This window comes from Physeter macrocephalus, chromosome 7, assembly GCF_002837175.3.
Source record: "Physeter macrocephalus isolate SW-GA chromosome 7, ASM283717v5, whole genome shotgun sequence".
NCBI classification, from domain to species: Eukaryota; Metazoa; Chordata; class Mammalia; order Artiodactyla; family Physeteridae; genus Physeter; species Physeter macrocephalus.
The window spans coordinates 87,383,506-87,406,811 of NC_041220.1; the positions used below are offsets into that span (position 1 = coordinate 87,383,506).

Sequence of the window (23,306 nt, forward strand, 5' to 3'; positions counted from 1 at the left end):
GTTTAGTTTCATTTACACAGACATTAACAATAGAGTGAGAATTAATTTCTAGAAATTGGAGAAAATAAGTTTTCAATTGGCATGTTTATTAGATTCCACTTATAAAATAGCACCTTTTCAGGGAAGTCATGCAAGTTTGTCAAACTGTAAAGGAGAAATTGTGTAATACCTCTGAGTTTATCAGTGTGAAAAACTGATGGACATTGGTAAAATGAACCCCACTCTCTCTTAAAGACTCTACAGACTCACATTTTTCTTTTTCCATTTTCCATTTTGTTGTTCATTTCCTTCCTTGTGTAACACCACCATCTTGCATGTCACGGTTTGCCATATTTTTTTAATGACTTAACACTTTCCTAGATAAAATGGTGGGCAATTATCTCTGGAATGCTGCTGAAAAGAATTCCTTAAGCCTCTGGCTAGTTGCAGAAGGGCTTACATTAATCACTCTCTCTCTGCATGCTTGTCTTCTCTTAGTAGTGTCCAATGTCAAGTCAGACAGTCCAAGCAGGGCCATCGATAGAACGTTAAAAGGGCATTACTACACACTGCAGGTGACCAGCAGGAACAAAGCCTTTGGCCCCGAGTAATTTTAATAATTTCTGTCCAGGTCTAATCCAGTGCTTTGGGGCATGTTTGTTGCTGAAATCCTTGTTAGACTACTTACAATTGCTGATCCAACATAAAAAAAAAAAATGTGGTTCTTATATTCCAAACCACTCTTGATTTAGACTTGGTGTGTCTGTCACTTGCTCTTTATTTTTGAAAATACTGACAGCCAAAAACTAGCTTCTCATTGTAACATGTTTTATTTGTGTCTCAAGGAGGGACCCAGAATGCCCTACTGTGCTAGCCTGTGTGGCTTAAAGTGAGTCAGCTGCAATGAACTCTTCACTAGCTCAGTTAGTGAAGTTCAACAGTGATTGAACAATGATTTTGACAACAATTCAAGGTCACGATAATGTAAATGGGTGTATTCTCCAGGAGGTTTTTCCACTAGTGTTTGAAACCTGCAGATATTGTAATACCATCTTGAAATGATCTGAACAAGCTAGAGCCAGATATTTTTTTCCCATTATCATAACCTCCAGGCTACAGGTTTTATCATAATACTATTTTATTCCCAGATCTACTGATCATGTTTTCAAAACTATTACTCCTCACAATAAAACTTTCAGGAGAGAAATTTAATTTCTCTACATTATTTCTAACATCTTATAAATAATAAAAGCCCAATAAAGTGATTAAAGGACTCAAACAAGTTAGCTGCATGTTTTGCCTTCTCTACTGAGTCAACCAAATACGAGTTATAAATATAAGACTGTGAATTAAGGAATAGAGTAAATTAGCACTGCTCACATCTTCAATCTTTTAATTTTGATCCAATAGCAATCTGAGTCAACTGAATATGGATTACATAAGGTAGTAAAATAGAGGTGAAAGTAAAGTAGCTGTACTTAATGTGAAATAAAGCTTCTTTTTTTATACTTTGTGATTTACAGCCTATGTCTTGTTTGGAGCTCTACTTAGTGCAAGAAAAACACCTTAGTTTAATACCTCCCTCCTCCTCCCTTTTAAAAAAAATTCAAGATGCATTCACATTCCTGGATCCATTTAGTATTTACATCACCTTGTGAAGTAGGTAGAAAAGATATTATTAGCACCACTCTACGGAAGGTGAAATGCAGATACTGAATGTATTTGGGATGTGAGCTGCCCAAAGTTACACATGTTATCAGTTGATAGAATAAACATTAAAATGTCCAAGTGCTGGCCTCAGGGTCTTACTATGCCGGCTCTTCCAGCCCGTGCTATAGAATCTTTCTGATGCAACCTCCGTATGATTGGATCTCTCAGCCTGTAGGACTCTGGGCTCCCTGAGAATGACTTTTTATTATTATTACTAATATAATTATGACTAAAATTTCCCTGATACAGCCTAGCATTAGCACATAGCAAACCCTGGAAAATGCATATTAAATTGATTTGAAGCCTAACAACCAACAAACCCTCTCAACTGCTCCTCCCACCCTAACGGTTTATTATTACATATGTCTTTTCTATTTTTCACTCTATTGAATATACATGAAATTACACTTCTTAGACTAATTTTATCAATGGATTTGTATAAAACCATTGTTTCTAAAATTTAAGTTTTTAAAGAATAAATTAGGACAGTGGTAAAATATTGCTTTGTGTAGTTTTATCAGATCTCTCCAGACAATTTTGCTATATAAATCTAACTAATAAATAATAAATAATGGATTTTTGAACAAGGGAATATCCGTAGACATGTGATTATGTGAAGGGAAAAAAGCCAATTTTGGTCTGTTTGAACAAATGTCTTGGAAAAGATTCAGAATTTTTTGTTTTACTTTCATCTCTATTAGTTGAAAAATGAAATGAATATTTTTACCAAAGACCATCAAATATAATTTAGTTCAACAAGCACTTAGTAAAAGTTAACCTTGTAGCAGACAGTTGGTCATAGTTGGGAAGAAGGCATTACCTCTGCCTTCAAAGAAACAGGAGATGGGTGTGGTTCAGAGCTCACTCTCCTCAGGTTCAAATCCTGGCTCTCCTTCAGGCCATTAGTGTGACCTTGGCAAGGTAACCCTTCTCTATCTCAGTTTCTCTTCTACAAAATGTTGGTAATAATTTTATCTAGTGTATAGCTTTGGTGTGATGATCACAACCAGCTACATAGTTTACAGGGCCTAGTGTCAAATGCAAATGAAGGGTCCCTCATTATAAAATGATCAACAATTTCAAGAGAGTAACAATGAAGTATTAAACCAAGGGCTGGGGAGGGGGCTGTAGGGAGGGGTTTCTCAGAGTGGGGCCTGTGTAACCAGGTAGGCTGATGCCCAAGAAGACAGCCCTGGTGAGGAATAAATGATTAACATACATAAAGCAGTTTGAAGAGTGCTTGGCACATAGTAAGTGGTATAGTGTTAGTTTATAATTAAAGAGTTTACAGTTTCTCTAAACATGGAAGAAATATAAAGGAAAATGGTAATTGTTTTTAGATACTGGCTAGATCTCAATTTCGAATGAGCTCTCAAGTTTGTAACAATGTTCTTTTCATCTGCCCCGGATTTGGGGACACATCACTGACATGTACCACCTCTTATTTGTTTCGTAGAGATCATATCCTTCCATCTTTCCTTCACACAAAATATGTACAATGTGAGTTCCATCCTTTTTTATATGGCATTTATATGATACTTCCCATTTGTTTACTTGAATAGTTTTTGTCTCAATATGGCACACAGTATAGGTAACAGGGAAGTTTCTTAACAGGAGATTCAAGTCATGGTCTTCTCTCCACTGTGTAGATGGAAAGAGACTTTCAGTTTATTGCTTATGCCTTTTTACATTTTCTCCCTAACATACAATTTTTAACTGGAAAAATATATACACTTCTGTGGTATCAAAATAAAGGCCCCCTCAAAGATATCCACCACCTGGCAGTGGTGGGGGGCGATGACATTAAGGTTGGAGGGAGAATTATGGCTGCCAATCAGCTGACAATAAGATAAACTATCCTGGATGATGCAAGTGGGCCCATGTAATCACACTGTAGTTTAAATGTGGATAAAGGAGGCAGAAGAAGTCAGTGCTAGGGTGATGTGATGTGAAAATTCCTCTACCGGTCATTGCTGACTTTGAAGATGGAAGAAGGGGCTATAAGCCAAGAAATTCAGCCAGTCTCTAACAGCTGGAAAAGGTAAAAACAGATCCTCCCCTAGAGCTTCCAAAATGAATGCAACCCTGTTGGTGCCTTGATTTAGCCCACTGAGACTCATTTCAGGCTTCTGACCTCCAGAATTGTAAGATAACAATGGGATGCTTTAAGACACTCAGTTTGAGTAATTGTTACAGCAGCAGTAGGAGAGTAATATAACATCTATATGTAGATGTATGTGTGTGAATACCTTTACACACACACACACGCACCACACACACTCACTCCAGATATACTTTCGAGCATTTGAACATTGTTGTCCTCAAGGTCCAGTAAATACCCTCATAAATACTGTTCTTTCTTGAAGTCAACAAAGAATCTCACTCCACACTGGGCGCCAAACAAGTTTCCACCTCGGCTACAGAGATATCTCAGTAGAAATGCAAAGAGCCTGCCTTCTTTGACCTAGACTGATAATTTTGAATGTCCACACGGTTCAACTACACTGAATCTACTCCTCTATTATTGTGTTGGTCATATGAGCTGATAGTTAATATACTTATCTGTCTTATTTACTAGACAGGGACTGCCTGCAGGACAGGGACTGTGTCCTTATTCATATCTCCATATCCATGATGTGACAATGCATGGCATATGGAAGATCCATCAGTGTTTCTTGATTTTTCTTGATTTAAATTAATGAATGAATAGCTAGAAATTTCTTTAAGCACGCATGCACACACGCACACACACATCACACATGTGTACACCCACACACCACAAACACACATGGCACCCCACACAAACGCACATCACACACACATCACACACACACACGCGCACACACATCACACACACCCCCACACACTCCCCACACGTATGCACACACACAAACCCCACACATACATCACACACACATCACGCACACACATCACACACGTATCACATGCATGCACACACCCACATCAAACACACACATCACGCACACACGCACACACATCACACACACACTGCACACACATCACACACACCATGCACATGCACACACACACATCACACAGGCACACACATCACACACACATCACACACCCCAAACACACATATCGCACAGACACACATCACACACGTGCACACACATCACACACACATCACAGACATGCACATACACATCACACACACCTCACACATGCACACACACACACACGTCACACATCACAGACACACATCACACACATGCACACACATCACACACGCTCACACACACACATCACACACATGCACACACACACACACACTGGGGTAAATGTATACTTTTATTTTATTTACTCTAGCAACAACGTTAGGAGATAAGCACTACATTGGTTAGTGCCATTAGTTGGCAATGAACAGTAAAGTCTGATTCAGAAATCCAGGCTTGTGACTATGAATCATTAGAGCTTTCTAATCCCAGTTTAAACACTGATCAATGAAAGAGCAACAGGTTTCATTGCTATCAGTTAATATAATATAACATTAACCAAGAATTGGTCAATGCTCACAGGTAATTTCAGGATTCACAGAATATATCCAGTAGCATAAGAGACAGTTAAAAAAACAAAAGTAAAAACAAAAAACCTCTTCAGGAGCCTAAAAGTTAGACACCATTCCTACGCGTGTCATGGATAAGTGAGATAAAATTCTTCAATAGTGGAGTCAAATGATCTATTTTTATGTTATTATAGGTTGTATCTTTTCTAGTTGAAACCCAGGTTCATTCACCCACAGCAAGAAAAAGCTCACAATTCTGCCTCAATCTGTGATGTTGAACTCACTTCTACATGTGAATTTGTACTCTTTTCAAAAGAAGTTTAACAAATCACATTTGTTCATGTGTGAGTTACTGTGCTTTTCTAAAGTGCCAGTCTTGGGGGTTTACTAAAATGACAAATCACTTAAGTACTGATTCATATGTGGCTAGATTGCAATGAAGGGGCATACATTAAAAATACAGATTCATGAAGATTATAAGACATCTGAAATATAAACCATCAATAACAACTTTAATTTTAGGGACAGAACTTAGCAGAAAGAACACTTGCTTAGCAGAGCACGACAAGGAAGTTTTATTGATGGCTGTATCCACGTCAGTAATAACCCTATGACTAGGTGATTCATGTCCATTTTATAGATGTGACTTTGTTTCCATAGCTAGGAAGGAAAACAGGGCTTCCACCACCGACCATTTGCTGGGTGAATTGTAGCTAGTGCATCTCTTCCTGGTTTGGAATCACCTGATGGGGGAGGGGAGGGTGTGCACAATGAGTAGGGGGCCCTTCTTCCTTTTTGTGTGTTTTTGGTTCTGTTTCTGTTTTAATGAATCAATTAAGAATAGTTTCATCAAATATTTAAATGATGGAAGAAAAAATGTTTTGTTTTTTTTAAAATTTGTTGGCATCCTCATATCCATGATCCCATCATTGTGTTAGGAACTTGTGCCAAGAGCTTTACAAATGTTGTCTCATTCAAGTTAAAACTTACATTAATCTACGGATAGTTTTTATACTCATTTTTACAAATGAGATTTTTGTCCCACTCCTACTCAACGCCAGGAACAAGATGTGAACCCAGTTCCAAAGTTACTCAAGTCCATACCCTTTGTCTTTTCTAGACTAGTTCTCCAGGTGGTGGCAAACAGCAGAAACATATCTCATATGAATAAATTCCAGTTATGATTGTCTTTGTCTATTTAATTTCCCAAGCATAAATGGATGAGGGATAAAATCTGGCCAGTTGGAGAAGAAGTTGAAACATCACAGATAACAGGACAGATGCAGGAGAGAGGTAGCTAGTAGTGCAAAGAAGTGTTGAAAAGCATAAGCACTAAGGTAACTTGTGGGAAATGGCTGAATACTGAGATGCCTAAGTAAACATACTTTCAGAAAATTATTTTAATGAAATGCTCTCACTCTAGTAAAATGGATTAGACTTTTAATGTACCTAAGAGAGATAAGTCCAACAGTCTAGTAAAGAGAAAAAGAAAAAAAAGAGTGAAATGAGTTGAAGTAGAAGAAAGTAGTGAAAACGTGTAGACCTTATGAGGAAATAAGAATTAGTGAGGTAATATTTTAGCTAGAGCAATCAATGCTAGGATACATAAAACTTTTAGAAAAATAATATCAAAGAAAATTTGAGAAATGAAAGAAATCTGTGGTGATATTGAGAAGAGCATAAATAATTCTTATTCTGGAATGGCTAGAAAGCTAACTAAAAGCAGAGAGGTAACCGTAATGACCTCTGAAATCCCCCAGATTTAGATCCAAGATTTCTATTGTTATTATTAGTGTTAGCACTACAGAGCAGGAAAGAGTAAAGATAAGTGAAGAAAAACAAGTCCTATCTAAACTGGGGAAATGAGAGCCAGACACGGAAGGAAAGCAAAAGATGCATGAAGGATGATTAGAAAAGGGACTAAAATAAAGAAAACATGTTATTTTATTTTTATATTTTTTTAGTCTAAAATAATGAAATAGAAAGTGTGCAAAATATGGTACCTAAATCCATCAACAGCAGGATGTACAAAATTATGACTCTATTACATCACCATATGTAGCACTTTTGATTGCTAATTGCACTATCAGATGTATAGACGTATGTAATGTGAATAATTTATTTTCTGGTTTTTTTTAAACCTAACTTTGGTTCTTGTATACATTGACAAGATTCAAATCTACAATGTACATAATGTGGAAATGCAGTTTTAAGCGATTATGATATAAGTACACACTTTTCAGAGCATTCATATTTAATTTAAATAACATGCATTTAGGAATCTTAGTTGAATTGGATTTGACATGTGGTGCATTTAAAAATGGAAGCTGCCGCATAGCACAGGGAGATCACCTCTGTGCTTTGTGACCATGAGAGGGTGGGATAGGGAGGGTGGGAGGGAGGGAGACACAAGAGGGAAGAGATATGGGAACATATGTATATGTATAACTGATTCACTTTGTTGTAAAGGAGAAACTAACACACTATTGTAAAACAGTTATACTCCAATAAAGATGTTAAAAAAAAAAAAAAGTCTCAAGATTAGAGTCTATTAAAGAAAAGACTGCTATAAAATAGAGACTGATAAAGAGAAAAATGAAAGGAAGCAGAATAAATAAGTTTAAAAAATTAGCATGCCACAAAACCAGGGCAGATTCTGATTGGCTAGACATGAAACCATGATTTACTGGCCTATTTGCTCTACTATTCAAAAAATAACTTGGTGTCAATAGAGCAACTGTTGTATCATAAAGAATTCAGGCCATAAAGTGGTCCACATGACAATATATCATCACGTTTCCATCCCCCTTCTATTTTAGAACAAACAGTGTGCAATAAGATGATGAAGTTTCCTACATTTTAGTAGTCATATTTCTAAAAACTGTGCACCATGCAAATTACTTGGTCCTCTCCCGCCCCAGTTTATTGAAAGCCAGTATGGGTGACATTGTAATATTCCTATGTATTTAAAATAGTGACATGTGGTAAGGTTTCAATCTAGACACTTGGTGGTAAAAGAATTTCCCTTTATTGCTGTTGAGAGAGTTCTGAGCATATTTTTTAACAGTTGGCATTTGCAGAAGTTACTTTATGGACATCAATTAGTTACTGCTGACAATTGCTTCAAAGAATAGAGCTGTATCTGTGGACTCAGGCTGTTGCTTCTAAACACTGATATACTGATACTCTATCTACCAAACACTTTGCTTCTGAAGCTCAAAATCTGATTTATTAATAGGGATTTTACTCTCCATGTTCGCTTATAACTTGGGAAATTTCTAAAACCGCCCCTCAACTTACTCTCTTCTAATCCATACCATTTGCTTTCTCAATTTATTGTATACATATGGATTTTACCTGTTTGGTACCCTTTAGGAAAATAAAGAGACAATTTTCCATATTTATGCATTTGTATGTATTTAATATCTATATAACATTTAATTTATGCTTGTGGAATGAAGTGTTGGACTACATAACTAGAACCATTCATTCTTTCTGCTTATAATGTGGTTCCCTAGGTAGAGCCCTCTCTCTGTTTTATCACGCACAAACCCCAATATCATTTCCTCAAAACCTTTTTTCCTTCCACAACTAAACACAGAACAGAATGGCATCTGGATGGACTGCTCCAGCTCAAAAAGATAAAGTAACAAACAAAGTGCAGACACATGGGCATCTGCACGTGAGGTAGAATCTGGATTAAACTCAAGCATCAACTTTCATGTCCAGGTTAATTTACTCAAAGAAAAACACACCACAGCAGCAACATTCAGAAAGTGCTCACAAGGCTTGGGGACAATTAGAAGCTTTTATAAAACACAGTCAAATGACTAGGTCGAATGAGTAAGAAAGGTACTGTTTAAATGTTACTATTAATATCTATGGTTAAAAACAACAACAACAACAACAACAACTCAGGGTCAAGCGAAAGGTACACTGTATAGAGAGTCCAGAAAACCAGAAAACATCTGGGCAGCCATAGTTTTACACACGCATGATAGTGAATGTGTACATTGAGAATAAAGAAAAGTAAGCAACTACATAAAGGAGAGTTACTCTAACCAGAGAACCAGGCTCTTGGACCATGGTCACCAGCTTTATATTTGTTTTCCCACAAGAGTCAATTCAGAAAAAACAGGTATGTTTATTTAAGAGCCACATATTTTCATTACACTTTTTCATATCATTGTAATAAGACTCCATGATGAATACATGTATCCTCACAATGTAGATTTCCTACTCACCTAAAGAGAAGACTATTAATGAGAAAATTGGCAATACTTTCAAGCCACTAATATGTGAATAACTGGGCATATCTCATATGTTGACAATGGAAATTAAGAAGCTCACTGTGTCATATTCCACTGAGAGTTTCTCTATATTGGTCACCAGAACCAAATTTATGATTGTGGCTTCAGCAAGCACGTATTATGTATTTGCTCTTACCTCTGTAGATTATGCACATGATATTTCCCTGTTTCCAATATATTTTCCTGCTTCTTTGTTAAGGATGGTATTTATTAAGCTGCATTTAGTGAGTACGTAATTACCATGTGCCAGCCATTGCTCTAAATACTTTACGCACATCAACTTTTATTCTCTCAATACTAACAAGAGTACCTACGTAGTTCTGCTGAGAATTCAATAATTTACAAATTCAGTAATTTGTAAAGTGCTTAGGTCCCTGCCCAGCACATAGAAAGCGCTACATAAGTAAGTGTTTTGCCAAACAGTCGTATGAAATAGGCTGTATTTGTTATTCTCATCTTACACATGAAGCAACGGAAGCAGAGGTCGATTAAGGAACTCCCAGGGATCAAGAGGTAATGAGTGATGGGGCTGGACTTTAAACACCAGCAATTTAATTCTAAAGCCTGCATTATTAATCATTCTTAACAATGGGGCACTGCCACTTCACAAAAATGTGCATGGGTTGTTCCTTCAACAACTTGATGCTGAACACCTCCTCCAAGAACTTTCCAGAACTGATATATGTACACACACTAGATTGCAGTCTTCTTAAGAGTACAAACCAAATTCTGTCACACAGTCTTCTCCTGCAGGGTACTTCTGCACTGGTCTGCACACAGCGAATGTGCACTAGATGCATGGATGCCTGCATAGATTGATGGCCTTGTGAGGATAATGTAAGTGACAACGTTTTAACTTTAAAAATTTAACAGATATGAACTGAATATTTTATGCTTCAAGATACAAATATCCATCCAGTTTAATTATCTTTTCATTTTTTTATTTCTGAGTAGATGACACCCAGATACATGGCCAATGACCACTCTTTCTGTACTTACCATTCCTAAAACTATGCTTTCAAAAAATGCTCTGACAGTCGTGAATGCATAATTTTGTACTTCTTGAAAAAATGAGTACTTCAGTCTTTACAGATTTGGCTTTGTGCCCCAATTCTACAACCGTGGGTACTACTACCTGTGAATCCTAGATAAAGTTATTTAACCTCCATGAGCCTCAGTTGCCTTAGCTTTCAAATGGGAATACATAAAACAAAATAATAGTGGGCACAAAGTAAGCACCATATAGTTAGTATATAAATTGCTTTCAGACTTTCTCCAAGGAAGTAAGGAATAAATTAAAAACCAATAATTGTATAAATGAAATTTAGCCATGACTTTATTTGGGTTGGATACGTGGATTTTCTTTGCATTTTTATCTCTCTAATCCTAAAATAGAAATGTATTTACATTGTTTATATACAAATTGACTATTAGAGGTAGGACACATAAGAGTAAAATCTAGACTAGCACTGGGAAGTTAAGTTGAAAATTAAAATTTCTTGAGAATAATCAATAGCCAAATAACCGTATCCCTAAGAATTCTCAGATGACAGCCTCTTCTAAGTGTCATGGTCTGCAACATCTGGTGATTTAGAACTCTCTAGATGTTCTTGGATAGGGTATATCCTTTTCTGGGTACAGGTCCAAAATAAGTAACTTCCTAGTTTTTATTTTCAAGTGTGACACTACAGGTCAGTATTGCCTAAAGTGGAGCACGACGGGAAAAAGCCCCAGAATGGCTTTTAATATACTAGATATGCTAGAGGCTCAGTTGCACTAATGATGGATAATTAACAAACTGTATTTCTGTGATGCATTTTTTAAAAGCGTATGTTTACTCCTATGAGGCACTGTTCCAAGTGTGTCTCAATGTTCAGTGCATTTATTTTATTTATGTATATTATCCTTGTCCCAGAGAATCCTAACCACAATAAGACACAATACACTGACTTTCTGTCAGTCGTGCTTCCCTTCCACAAAATCCACAATGAATATTTATGATTCTAAACTTAGTACAGGTCCTTGAAATAAATAAATAAATACATTACAGTGCTGCCCTGGCTTTAATGAGGTTATCAAATGGAGGAGAACTTAAGATTTGCCATTAGGGTTTAAAGAATGGTCAGCTAAGAAAGAAGCCTTCTTTGGGGAATGAATAATGAGAAGGACGCAGCACTAATGCTTGAAGGGAAGGAAGGAAAGAAGGAAGGGAGAAGAGAGGGAGAGAGGTTGGAAAGAAGAAAGGATGGAAGAGGGAAGCAAAGAATAGCTTTTCTAGCCAGATACAAACCAGAAGCCAAATTTGTAAGAAAATTCTACATTTATCCAAGTCATGTTCCCAACTCTTTGAAGGTACTGGCAGCCACTCCATCTTATTAAACAATAATCTAAAAAGCCAGTCAATGCTTGGCCTCGTCTGACCTGCCATTTTAGAATTTTTTTAAAAGGGAAAAAATTAGCCATACAAAAGCATATTAATATCTTCTGATATGTTCAAAACTATCCGAGGGCTTAAGCACTTAAACCACTGTAGCTCTTTCTCAAAACGCCCTAATTAAGTTTTGACTCTTTCCTTGTCTTGGCCGCATGTGTTCTTTGTGTTTTTACAGAGAAGCAGCTACCTAGGACCACCACCATGGCAAAGCAGCAGTTCAGCAAGAAGCACCAATAACAATACACAGCTGACGTGTTTTCTTTTCCTTGGCTTGCTGACAATCCTCAGGAAATGAAGCATGTGGTTTTGATGAAGTAGCTCCTTAAATTTTAATGTGGCATTGATCTATCTTAGGATTCCTAAAGGTTCATGGGCAGTACACTAAGGGAAGGGAACTAACATCTGAAAAGAAAAAAAAAATGAAAGTTTAGTTATATAAAAGTATTCTGTAAAGTACAAATTAGAAATGGTACTATGTTACACCAAAACAAAATACCATTGATAATCTTTTCATTCACCTTACAGATTCTCAAAATCAACACTGAAAAATGAATCACATAACATGCCTTGTCTATAAACCAAGACACGAGTCAACAAGGCTGAAGCAGTAGGGAGCAAAAGTAATACACTGGTGACATTACCCAGTGTCCTAGGTGGCCCCCGTCATCTCAGTTACTGGCATCACCATCTACTCCGTTGTCCAAGATAGGAACCACAGAATAATCTTTATGTCCTTGCTGTTGTGAACACAACCTATCACATCTATTCATGAAGCTCTATCCATTCATCTTTACACATGACTTGTGTGTCTCTCCCTGTCCTTCCTTTACCACTGCCACTTGATTTGCTAGGTTACTCATCATCTGTCTCCTGGACACTATTCCAGTCACTTTGCCACTGACTCTTGTCCTCCCAATCTATTTGCTGCCAGAATTATCTTCCTGTAATACAAATCTCAAATAATTACTCTTTATAAACTGTTGATGACTTCCCATTTCCTACAGCATAAATTCAAAACACCTTTTCATGGTATTCAGATAGCTCCATGCTACCTGCTATCCTGCCATCTTTCCCTATGCCGTAATATTCTGCCCTGGGCTTCTCCTTCCTCAACCACAACAGAATTTTCACAGTTCAAAACCATTTTCATGCTCTTTAACTGTGTTTATGTTGTTCCCTCCTTCTCAGCCATATGTAGAAAGCATTTAATATTTTTGTTTATCCATTTTTTAAGAAAAAAAATGTCTTTAAATTGCCTTAACTGCCCTCTCAGCAAAATACCACAGCCGCAAATCTGAAGTTTCCCAAGAGGACGTCAAATCGGATTTCAGAGCAGGAACTGTCACCTCGTCCACTCTTTTAGATTGGGGGACAACACACACAGGCCACACCTGGTGGGCAATGACTTAAAGACAAGATAATGAAGACTTCTAAAGCTATCACGAGGAAGAGCTAACCAAGAAAAATTTCCCGGAGGATGGAGGAGGAAGCATGTATATAAGGGAAGAAAAAAAAGAAACCTTCATTTTAATTACGTACTATCAGACAGCTGTCAGGAGGGATTCTGCCTTTGCTATGAATGATATTTCTCTAAATCCTCCTAACTTACTGGCCTTTTGAGATTCTGGGCTCCTTACTTCAAATTTGCTGAAAAATAAAAGGAAACTGCTTTTGCTGAGCGAAAGGAGAAAGACACACTTTTGGAGTGAGATGTAAATGGTAACCCTAAAATGAGAGAAATTGGAAATTCTCATTTTGGGTTCGGTGTTTTTCATTCTGCGGAGGCAGCACTCTCAGACCTGTTCTGAGTTAATCTGTCCCGTTCTGAGATCATTTGAGGATGTTAGATTTTCAGCTACTCTAAACACCAAGATTCTAGCTACCGATGTTATCAATCTAATAAGAACCAGGAGTTTCCATAATATGATTTCAAGGAGCCTCAATCACATTCTGTTCTCTGAAAGGCATTTCGTCAAGTGGTTCTCGTTATCAAAGACCCCTGTACACCCAGGAAGCATCCTATTTAAATTTGCAGGGACTTTATTGTAATCTCAGCAGTATCTGGTTGTCAGCAAGAAGGTGGCATAATGGACTATAATCATCTTGCACAGAGTAAGGACAGGTCTAGCAGAAAATGTTTAATTCTAGGTGATGGCTCCTGCAGAGTCAGTAAAGGGCACGTACTAATAAGGAACTGCAAAAAAGTGTCAGTGACGACATACTCGCTTCAAAAAGCAAGCTCAGCACATCTGTGGCAGCTAATAGAACCATTATAGCTGCATGTCAGGCTATGAAAAATACCAAAGGACAGGAGCACCAGAGTGAAATGGATAAGAAGACAGCAATAACAACAAAAAGAGATAAATCAGAATATCTGATCATGCCTCCATATTTTTACCAGCTGAAAGTCAGATGAACCATATTATCAAAAATAAAAGTGTGCCAAAAAGCTTGCATGGGGCAAATCTTCATGTTTTAATTTATTATAAATATCACACACTGTAACCAAACTCTTTGCTATATTAATATCAGTCCAAAGCTCATTTCATTTTTAATAATGCCTATATTGTCATCTACTACTAATCCAAGCTCTAAGGCTTTTATCTTTGCTATGTAATGCTCGATTTTCTCTTTTCTTCTTACTCAAATATAAAATGTGAAACTCTGCAAATGAAGAAAAAGATAATGCATGACAAGAATCCTGCTGCTTTTAAAAGGGAATGAATTCTTCACATGATTTCTAAAGGCTTCTGTTACCTCTGGAAGACGTAGGGTCAAAAGCGTTCTCTAGAAAACTGGGAGCTAGATAAAGAATACTGCCAGGGTCATAAAACCTCGTGTAGATCGTCCTTTGCTCACCAACACTCCACACACTTGCATTCTGTAATCAAGGACAGTCCTTGTGCAGGGACCACAAGAAGCACCGATGCTTAAAAGCCACATACTTGAAACGCCTAACAGAACAATATAAATTTTTTATATAAAGAGGTGGAATCACAATATAAGGAACCTAAGATGGAGTCATAAAAATGCACACAATAGCCCCATAGGAATGCAAAGTAGCTATTTAAGGGGTTTAGTACCATCTATCAGCCAGGAAGGTAACACGAACAAAAGATGAAAACAGAACACCTAACCTTTTACACAGCTCCCTGTCAGTCTAGGCCAGGCCGAGGCTGTTTAATGCAACTCAAGAATGAGAAAATGTTTCTGGATGTGGCACGTGACTTTCCAAACCCAATGTGCACTGGTCCGCATTGTGAAACATTAACAGCATCTAGCCCTCCGTTAGGTACGGCTTCAAATTTCCTGATTATTTTGAGTGAACATGAAATTGAATAATGGAAGATTCTTGAAAATACATGTAAAAGTAGGCGCTCTTGGAAAATAGATTTGCTTAGGTTGGGGGTGGGGTGCGGGGTCACTCGGATGACCTCACTACCAAGGAGTTGAATTAATCATGGCTGGGAGATGACGGGAATGCTCGGGTTTCCGGCCTGCCCTTTAAGAACTTTATCTACGTTATCACCCAGTATCTGAGATACTGCTCCTTTGCTCTCACCAGTTACTGTGCTGCTCTGTGATGGGGCTTAACTCAATTTATCTAACTCTTAATTTAACCGTTAATAAAAATTGAGCATCAGGGAACATAGCTCAGAAGGTTCTGAACAGTGCCTCTGGGATACACATTTTATCCTTCCCACTGTTTCTATTCTGGTTACATCAGTATGCAGAAGCCATTTTCAACTGAATATTCCTAGACACAATACAATTGTATGCAGAAGGATGGGTTTGAGTTTAAATTAAAAGTTTCAAATGCTGGCAATTCCTACATGCATACAGCACCAGTGCAAGGAAATCCTGGGCCTCCGTGAATGCAGGCCATTTGTCACTGGAGATTATGAAGGAAATCCATGAATGAGCAAAGGTATCTCTCTGAGTTTAAGAAGACAAGTGCATTTGCAGCAGAGGAATGTCACTTATGTCTATTCCAGGGCAGTCTAAGCCATGGGAAACCTTGAGTGGCCAGGGAGATCTTGGCGCAGCATCTGAGTGAGACCCTGAGAAAGTCACAGTCCCTTGTTTTTTCTCAGAACCGGTTTAGCCACATTTATATTTTCTGGACATGGTGCCAAGCTACAGACACACCATATATCCTAAATCGATGCTGAAACTGCACATCCCCTTTTCCTCCGATATCTGAAAGGGGCCAACCGCTTTCCTCTGCATGATATCAGTTCGTCTGGAAGCCCTCAAATACGAGGAAACGGATGAAAGTTTTATTTTGGACCAGCACTTGGCAGAGAATGTATCTGCAGAGGGGACGTAGACAGGGTGGTAAAGACTGACCTAAGTGTGAATGCAGTGCTGTCACTTACTAGCTATGAGGCCAAAAGGCAAGTCACTTAATCTCTGTAAGCCCCAGTTTCCTCATCTGTAAAATGGGTTCAATAACAGTACCCATCTCACAAAGTCATTGTGACAAGTCCTTACAACAAAGGCTTGGCTTGTGATAAGCACTCAAGAAATGTATATTGTGATGATGATGCTACAATATCAAAAGTTAAGCCGTTATTTTGAAATGAGGCATAGAAAAACACTCAGTTGTGAGGATTGCAGTGGTGGGAACTTGTGCTTGAAATACTCTGCAAAACTCAGTAACAACCTCCCAAGTTTTCTCCACCCTAGGTCCTTTTGATAAATCTTGTATTTTCCCTGTGTGTCATCTCCAGTAAATCCCTATAGTCTACTGTGTTTTTGCAAATGTGCCAGATAATCAACAGATCACATTTAAAACAAAATGTTCACATTCATATTAAAATATGTCACTCCCCCCCAACCCCATTTGCCCCTAGATTAACTGTATATTTTATATTCTGATAGTCATTTTTATATAAGATGTGTTGGTGTGTTGGTTATAACCTACATACTCTCAGAACTTCTTTATTCCTTAAAAAACAGCTAGTGTTGTTTACTTAACATAAGTTTTTCCCCCTACAGTAATATGCTCAGTTTCTAATCAGAATAATATATTACTATTTTAAAATCAATTTGAATATGATTTATCGTCTTTCACACATTGCTGCCCATATGGTTCTTCATAGGCAAATACTGGTCAAATATACTACCCCTGCAAATTAATATGTCACTTCTTACATATTCCTAGAGGGTGCAGAAAGAACTGTTTTCATTTTTTTTAATGTCTGTGTCAAAAGTGTGACAACAAAGATAAACTAGGGACTTACAACTCTTCTGGGGCATTTTGTACATGGAGACACCCTCACAACAAAAAAATATATTTTAATTTATTATTTCTTTTGCAACTTTGGACCTGTTATAAAAGTGTTCATATCAGTTTCTCTCTTTTCTCTGTATTCTGTGATTTTTTTTAAATAGCAAAAAGATTTTCCTATCATCAAATTATCTGAAAGGTTTAACTGAAAGCATCCAAAAGTATTATCTGAAATGCTAAATCTTGATCTATTAGAATTCTTTTACTCTCTTAATCATTCTGATCATTGGTTTTATGAGAATTCAAGATGCTATTAACATTTTTGGAGCACATTCAAAAGACAGAACATGATTCACATTCATGTGAAGCCACTATGTGGCTTCATCCAGGCTTTATTCAGAACTTGTTTATCAGAAGCCACCTCCTCTAAGCTCTCTTCAAGATAGAAGATGCCTCAATACCCATATTCGTCCCCAGTCCCTTACAGAAAGCTTTAAAATAATTTCCTAGGGGATTTACTTACCAAAAATAGATGAGCTCCTTGGTCAAGCCTGATTACAGGAATTTATTCATCATAACTTGTTAGAGAAAAGTTCTACATATCGAAAATTATCTGAGCAAAATTCACCAAACAAATGCTTTCATAACCAACTTGAACTTAATTATTCAAGAAACTATCATAACATTACACACTCATCAAATTAATGGCAGGGATAGATAATCTGAAGATGAATCATGTAACTTGTCCTTAGCAAAATGGCAACAGAGTTTATTTTTACTTTATCTATTCAATTTCCCCCAACAATGTAAAATTCTTGTACAAGCACAAAGCCATCTGCACTTAATTAATCACAGAATCCACCCAAACATGATCAGATCCCAAGATAATGAAAAGTATATAAATATATATATATATATATCTGTATATACATACTTTAAAATATATAGAGTTAAATACAGTCTTCATGTAATACATTTAAATCAGGGCACACCTAGATGCGCTAGAAAAAGCATCACTGCTCTGCCCAACCAGTGAAATCTCTACTTTCAAGAGAGGAGAACAGATAGCCAGGCATAAGTTCCCATCAAAACTTTTTATCCTGTTGATACTGATTTTCTTCCCTAAAAGACACAGCTTACGTTGAAGGTCTTAGTACATGGATAGGAAATTTCTAAAAGAGCTCATTCATTATGAGAAATGGCTCCTATACCCTCAAGAGAGAACAAGGAACACATCACCTTAAAAAAAAAAAAAATACATCAGTGTTCTGTGTTTTCTGGACAACAGCTCAGCCACCTCTGTCTCATCCTGTGACAACAGGAATGATCTACTATTCCCTTCCCAGTCAGAAGACAGAAACCAGAAATGGTTAGGAATAGGAATAATTACAGTGAAATCAATAAGATTAAGTTTTAGAACTGCAGGTATAGGGGAAAGACAAAAGATTATAAATCTCATTGTTGGGTTCTATTTTGCAATCTTTCCTTCCAGTAATCCTTTGGTTTCCAGGTCTTGTCATGCTTATTTGTTAGTCATGTTATTCCTTTAGGGTTGGTTTCCTGGGATCATTAAACTGCATATTTTGAAAAGAACATTGCCCTGGGAACCTGACGTTCTAGATTCTAATTCAAACTCTCCAGGAAGAGTGGGTATGTCTGAAACAGGGGCATTCAACAGATGCTTCCTTAAGTCTTTACCAATAAAGAAGCCCTGATTTTTCAGTTCTGTGGAGCAAGTCTGAGGGTTACTATGGTTATCTGGTTACATATACGTATATACAGAATTTATTAAGATAATTAGAATTGCTGGGATCTCATCAAAGGGAAAGGGCTGCTCTTTCATTGCAGTAAGAAATCATCTGGTGATTAGGAGTTAACAACAACTAATATGTATATGTATAGCTGATTCACTTTGTTATAAAGCAGAAACTAACACACCATTGTAAAGCAATTATACTCCAATAAATATATTTAAAAAAAAGATTACATATAAGATTTCAGAGACAGCAGAAGCAAGAACTATAATCCTGCAGCCTGTGGAACAAAAACGACATTCATAGAAAGATAGACAAGATGTAAAGGCAGAGACCTATGTACCAGATGAAGGAACAAGATAAAACCACAGAAAACAACTAAATGAAGTTGAGGTAGGCAACCTTCCAGAAAAAGAATTCAGAATAATGATAGTGAAGATGATAAAGGACCTCAGAAAAAGAATGGAGGCAAAGATTGAGAAGATGCAAGACCTAGAAGACCTAGAAGAATTAAAGAACAAACAAACAGAGATGAACAATACAATAACTGAAATGAAAACTACACTAGAAGGAATCAATAGCAGAATAATTAAGGGAGAAGACCAGAGAAGTGACCTGGAAGACAGAATGCTGGAATTCACTGCTGCGGAACAGAATAAAGAAAAAAGAATGAAAAGAAATGCAGACAGTCTAAGAGACCTCTGGGACAACATTAAATGCAACAACGTTCACATTATAGGGGTTCCAGAAGGAGAAGAGAGAGAGAAAGGACCCGAGAAAATATTGGAAGAGATTAAAGTCGAAAACTTCCCTAACATGGGAAAGGAAATAGCCACCCAAGTCCCGGAAGCGCAAAGAGTCCCATACAGGATAAACCCAAGGAGAAACATGAGGAGACACAGAGTAATCAAATTGGCAAAAATTAAAGACAAAGACAAACTATTGAAAGCAGTAAGGGAAAAATGACAAATAACATACAAGGGAACTCCCATAAGGTTAACAGCTGATTTCTCAGCAGAAACTCTACAAGCCAGAAGGGAGTGGCATGATATACTTAAAGTGATGAAAGGGAAAAACATACAACCAAGATTACTCTACCCGGCAAGGATCTCATTCAGATTCGATGGAGAAATCAAAAGCTTTACAGACAAGCAAAAGCTAAGAAAATTCAGCACCACAAAACCAGCTCTACAACAAATGCTAAAGAAACTTCTCTAGGTGGAAAACACAAGAGAAAAAAAGGACCTACAAAAACAATTAAGAAAATGGTAATAGGAACATACATATTGATAATTACCTTAAACGTGAATGGATTAAATGCTCCAACCAAAAGACACAGGCTTGCTGAATGGATACAAAAGCAAGACCCATATATATGCTGTCTACAAGAGACCCACTTCAGACCTAGGGACACATACAGGCTGAAAGTGAGGGGATGGAAAAAGATATTCCACGCAAATGGAAATCAAAAGAAAGCTGGAGTAGCAATACTCATATCAGATAAAATAGACTTTAAAATAAAGAATGTTACAAGAGACAAGGAGGGACACTACATAATGATCAAGTCTTCACACCAAGAGGAAGATATAACAATTAAAAATATATATGCACCCAACATAAGAGCACCTCAATACATAAGGCAACTGCTAACAGCTATAAAAGAGGAAATCAACAGTGACACAATAATAGTGGGGGACTTTAACACCTCAATTACACCAACAGACAGATCATCCAAACAGAAAATTAATAAGGAAACACAAGCTTTAAATGACACAATAGACCAGATAGATTTAATTGATATTTATAGGACATTCCACCCAAAAACAGCAGATTACACTTTCTTCTCAAGTGTGCACAGAACATTCTCTAGGATAGATCACGTCTTGGGTCACAAATCAAGCCTCAGTAATTTTAAGAAAATTGAAATCATATTAAGCATCTTTTCTGACCACAACTCTAGGAGACTAGAAATCAATTACAGGGAAAAAAAATGTAAAAAAACCCACAAACACATGGAGGCTAAACAATACATTACTAAATAACCAAGCAATCACTGAAGAAATCAAAGAGAAAATCAAAAAATACCTAAAGACAAATGACAATGAAAACACGATGGCCCAAAACCTATGGGATGCGGCAAAAGCAGTTCTAAGAGGGAAGTTTATAGCTTTACAAGCCTACCTCAAGAAACAAGAAAAATCTCAAATAAACAAACTAACCTTACACCTAAAGGAACTAGAGAAAGAAGAACAAACAAAACCCAAAGTTAGCAGAAGGAAAGATATCAAAAAGATCAGAGCAGAAATAAATGAAATAGAAACAAAGGAAACAAGAGCAAAGATCAATAAAACTAAAAGCTGGTTATTTGAGAGGATAAACAAAATTGATAAACCATTAGACAGACTCATCAAGAAAAAGAGGGAGAGGACTCAAATCAATAAAATTAGAAATGAAAAAGGAGAAGTTACAACAGACACCGCAGAAATACAAAGTATCCTAAAAGACTACCACACGCAACCCTATGCCAAAAAACTGGACAATCTGGAAGAAATGGACAAATTCTTAGAAAGGTATAACCTCCCAAGACTGAGCAAGGAAGAAATAGAAAATATGAACAGACCAATTACAAGTAATGATATTGAAACTGTGATTAAAGATTTTCCAACAAACAAAAGTCCAGGACCGGATGGCTTCACAGGTGAATTCTATCAAACATTTAGAGAAGAGCTAACACCCATCCTTCTCAAAATCTTCCAAAAAATTGCGGAGGAAGGAACACTCCCAAACTCATTCTATGAGGCCACCATCACCCTGATACTAAAACCAAGCAAAGATACTACAAAAAAAGAAAATTACAGACCAATATCACTGATGAATATAGATGCAAAAATCATCAACAAAACACTAGCAAACAGAATCCAACAACACATTAAAAGGATCATACAACATGATCAAGTGGGATTTATCCCAGGGATGCACGGATTCTTCAATATTCGCAAATCAAACAATGTGATACACCATATTAACAAATTGAAGAATAAAAACCATATTATCATCTCAATAGATGCAGATAAAGCTTTTGACAAAATTCAACACCCATTTATGATAAAAAACTCTCCAGAAAGTGGGCAGGAGGGAACTTACCTCAACATAATAAAGGCCATATATGACAAACCTACAGCAAACATCATTCTTAATGGTGAAAAACTGAAAGTATTTCCTCTAAGATCAGGAACAAGACAAGGATGTCCACTCTCACCAGTATTATTCAACATACTTTTGGAAGTCCTAGCCACGGCAACCAGAGAAGAAAAAGAAATAAAAGGAATACAAATTGGAAAAGAAGAAATAAAACTGTCACTGTTTGCAGATGACATGATACTCTACATAGAGAATCCTAAAGATGCCACCAGAAAACTACTAGAGCTAATCAATGAATTTGGTAAAGTTGCAGGATACAAAATTAATGCACAGAAATTTCTTGCATTCCTATACACTAATGATGAAAAATATGAAAGAGAAAGTGAGGATACACTCCCATTTACCACTGCAACAAAAAGAATAAAATACCTAGGAACAAACCTACCTAGGGAGATAAAAGACCTTTATGCAGAAAATTATAAGACACTGATGAAAGAAATTAAAGATGATACCAACAGATGGAGAGATATACCATGTTCTTGGATTAGAAGAATCAATATTACGAAAATGACTATACTACCCAAAGCAATCTACAGACTAAATGCAATCCCTATCAAACTACCAGTGGCATTTTTTATGGAACTAGAACAAAAAAATCTTAAAATTTGTATGGATACACAAAAGACCCTGAATAGCCAAAGCAGTCTTGAGAGAAAAAAACGTAGCTGGAGGAATCAGACTCCCTGACTTCAGACTATACTATAAAGCTACAGTAATCAAGACAGTATGGTACTGGCACAAAAATAGAAACATAGATCAATGGAACAAGATAGAAACCCCAGCGATAAACCCACGCACCTATGGTCAACTAATCTATGACAAAGGAAGCAAGGATATACAATGGAGAAATGACAGTCTTTTCAATAAGTGGTGCTGGGAAAACTGGACAGCTACATGTGAAAGAATGAAATTAGAACACTCCCTAACACCATACACAAAAATAAACTCAAAATGGATTAGAGACCTAAATGTAAGACTGGACACTATAAAACTCTTAGAGGAAAACATAGGAAGAACACTCTTTGACATAAATCACAGCAAGATCTTTTTTGATCCACCTCCTAGAGTAATGGAAATAAAAACAAAAATAAACAAATGGGACCTAATGAAACTTCAAATCTTTTGTACAGCAAAGGAAACCATAAACAAGACGAAAAGA

At 36.9% G+C, this 23,306-nt stretch overlaps 1 protein-coding gene across 9 annotated transcripts in view; it reads right to left on the bottom strand.

Annotated features, from left to right (window-relative positions):
• The window catches only part of PCDH7 (protocadherin 7), a 451,994-nt gene that overhangs the window by 343,050 nt on the left and 85,638 nt on the right, over positions 1 to 23,306 (bottom strand). Inside the window, exon 2 of one of the 9 annotated variants that reach the window (XM_024119335.3) lies at positions 11,238 to 12,361. The exons of the other annotated variants lie outside the window; for them this stretch is intronic. Coding sequence (XP_023975103.1) covers positions 12,341 to 12,361 — 21 coding nt within the window. The 3' untranslated portion in view covers positions 11,238 to 12,340. Of the gene's footprint in view, positions 1 to 11,237; positions 12,362 to 23,306 lie in introns of those variants that run through there. 9 annotated transcript variants of the gene reach the window in all.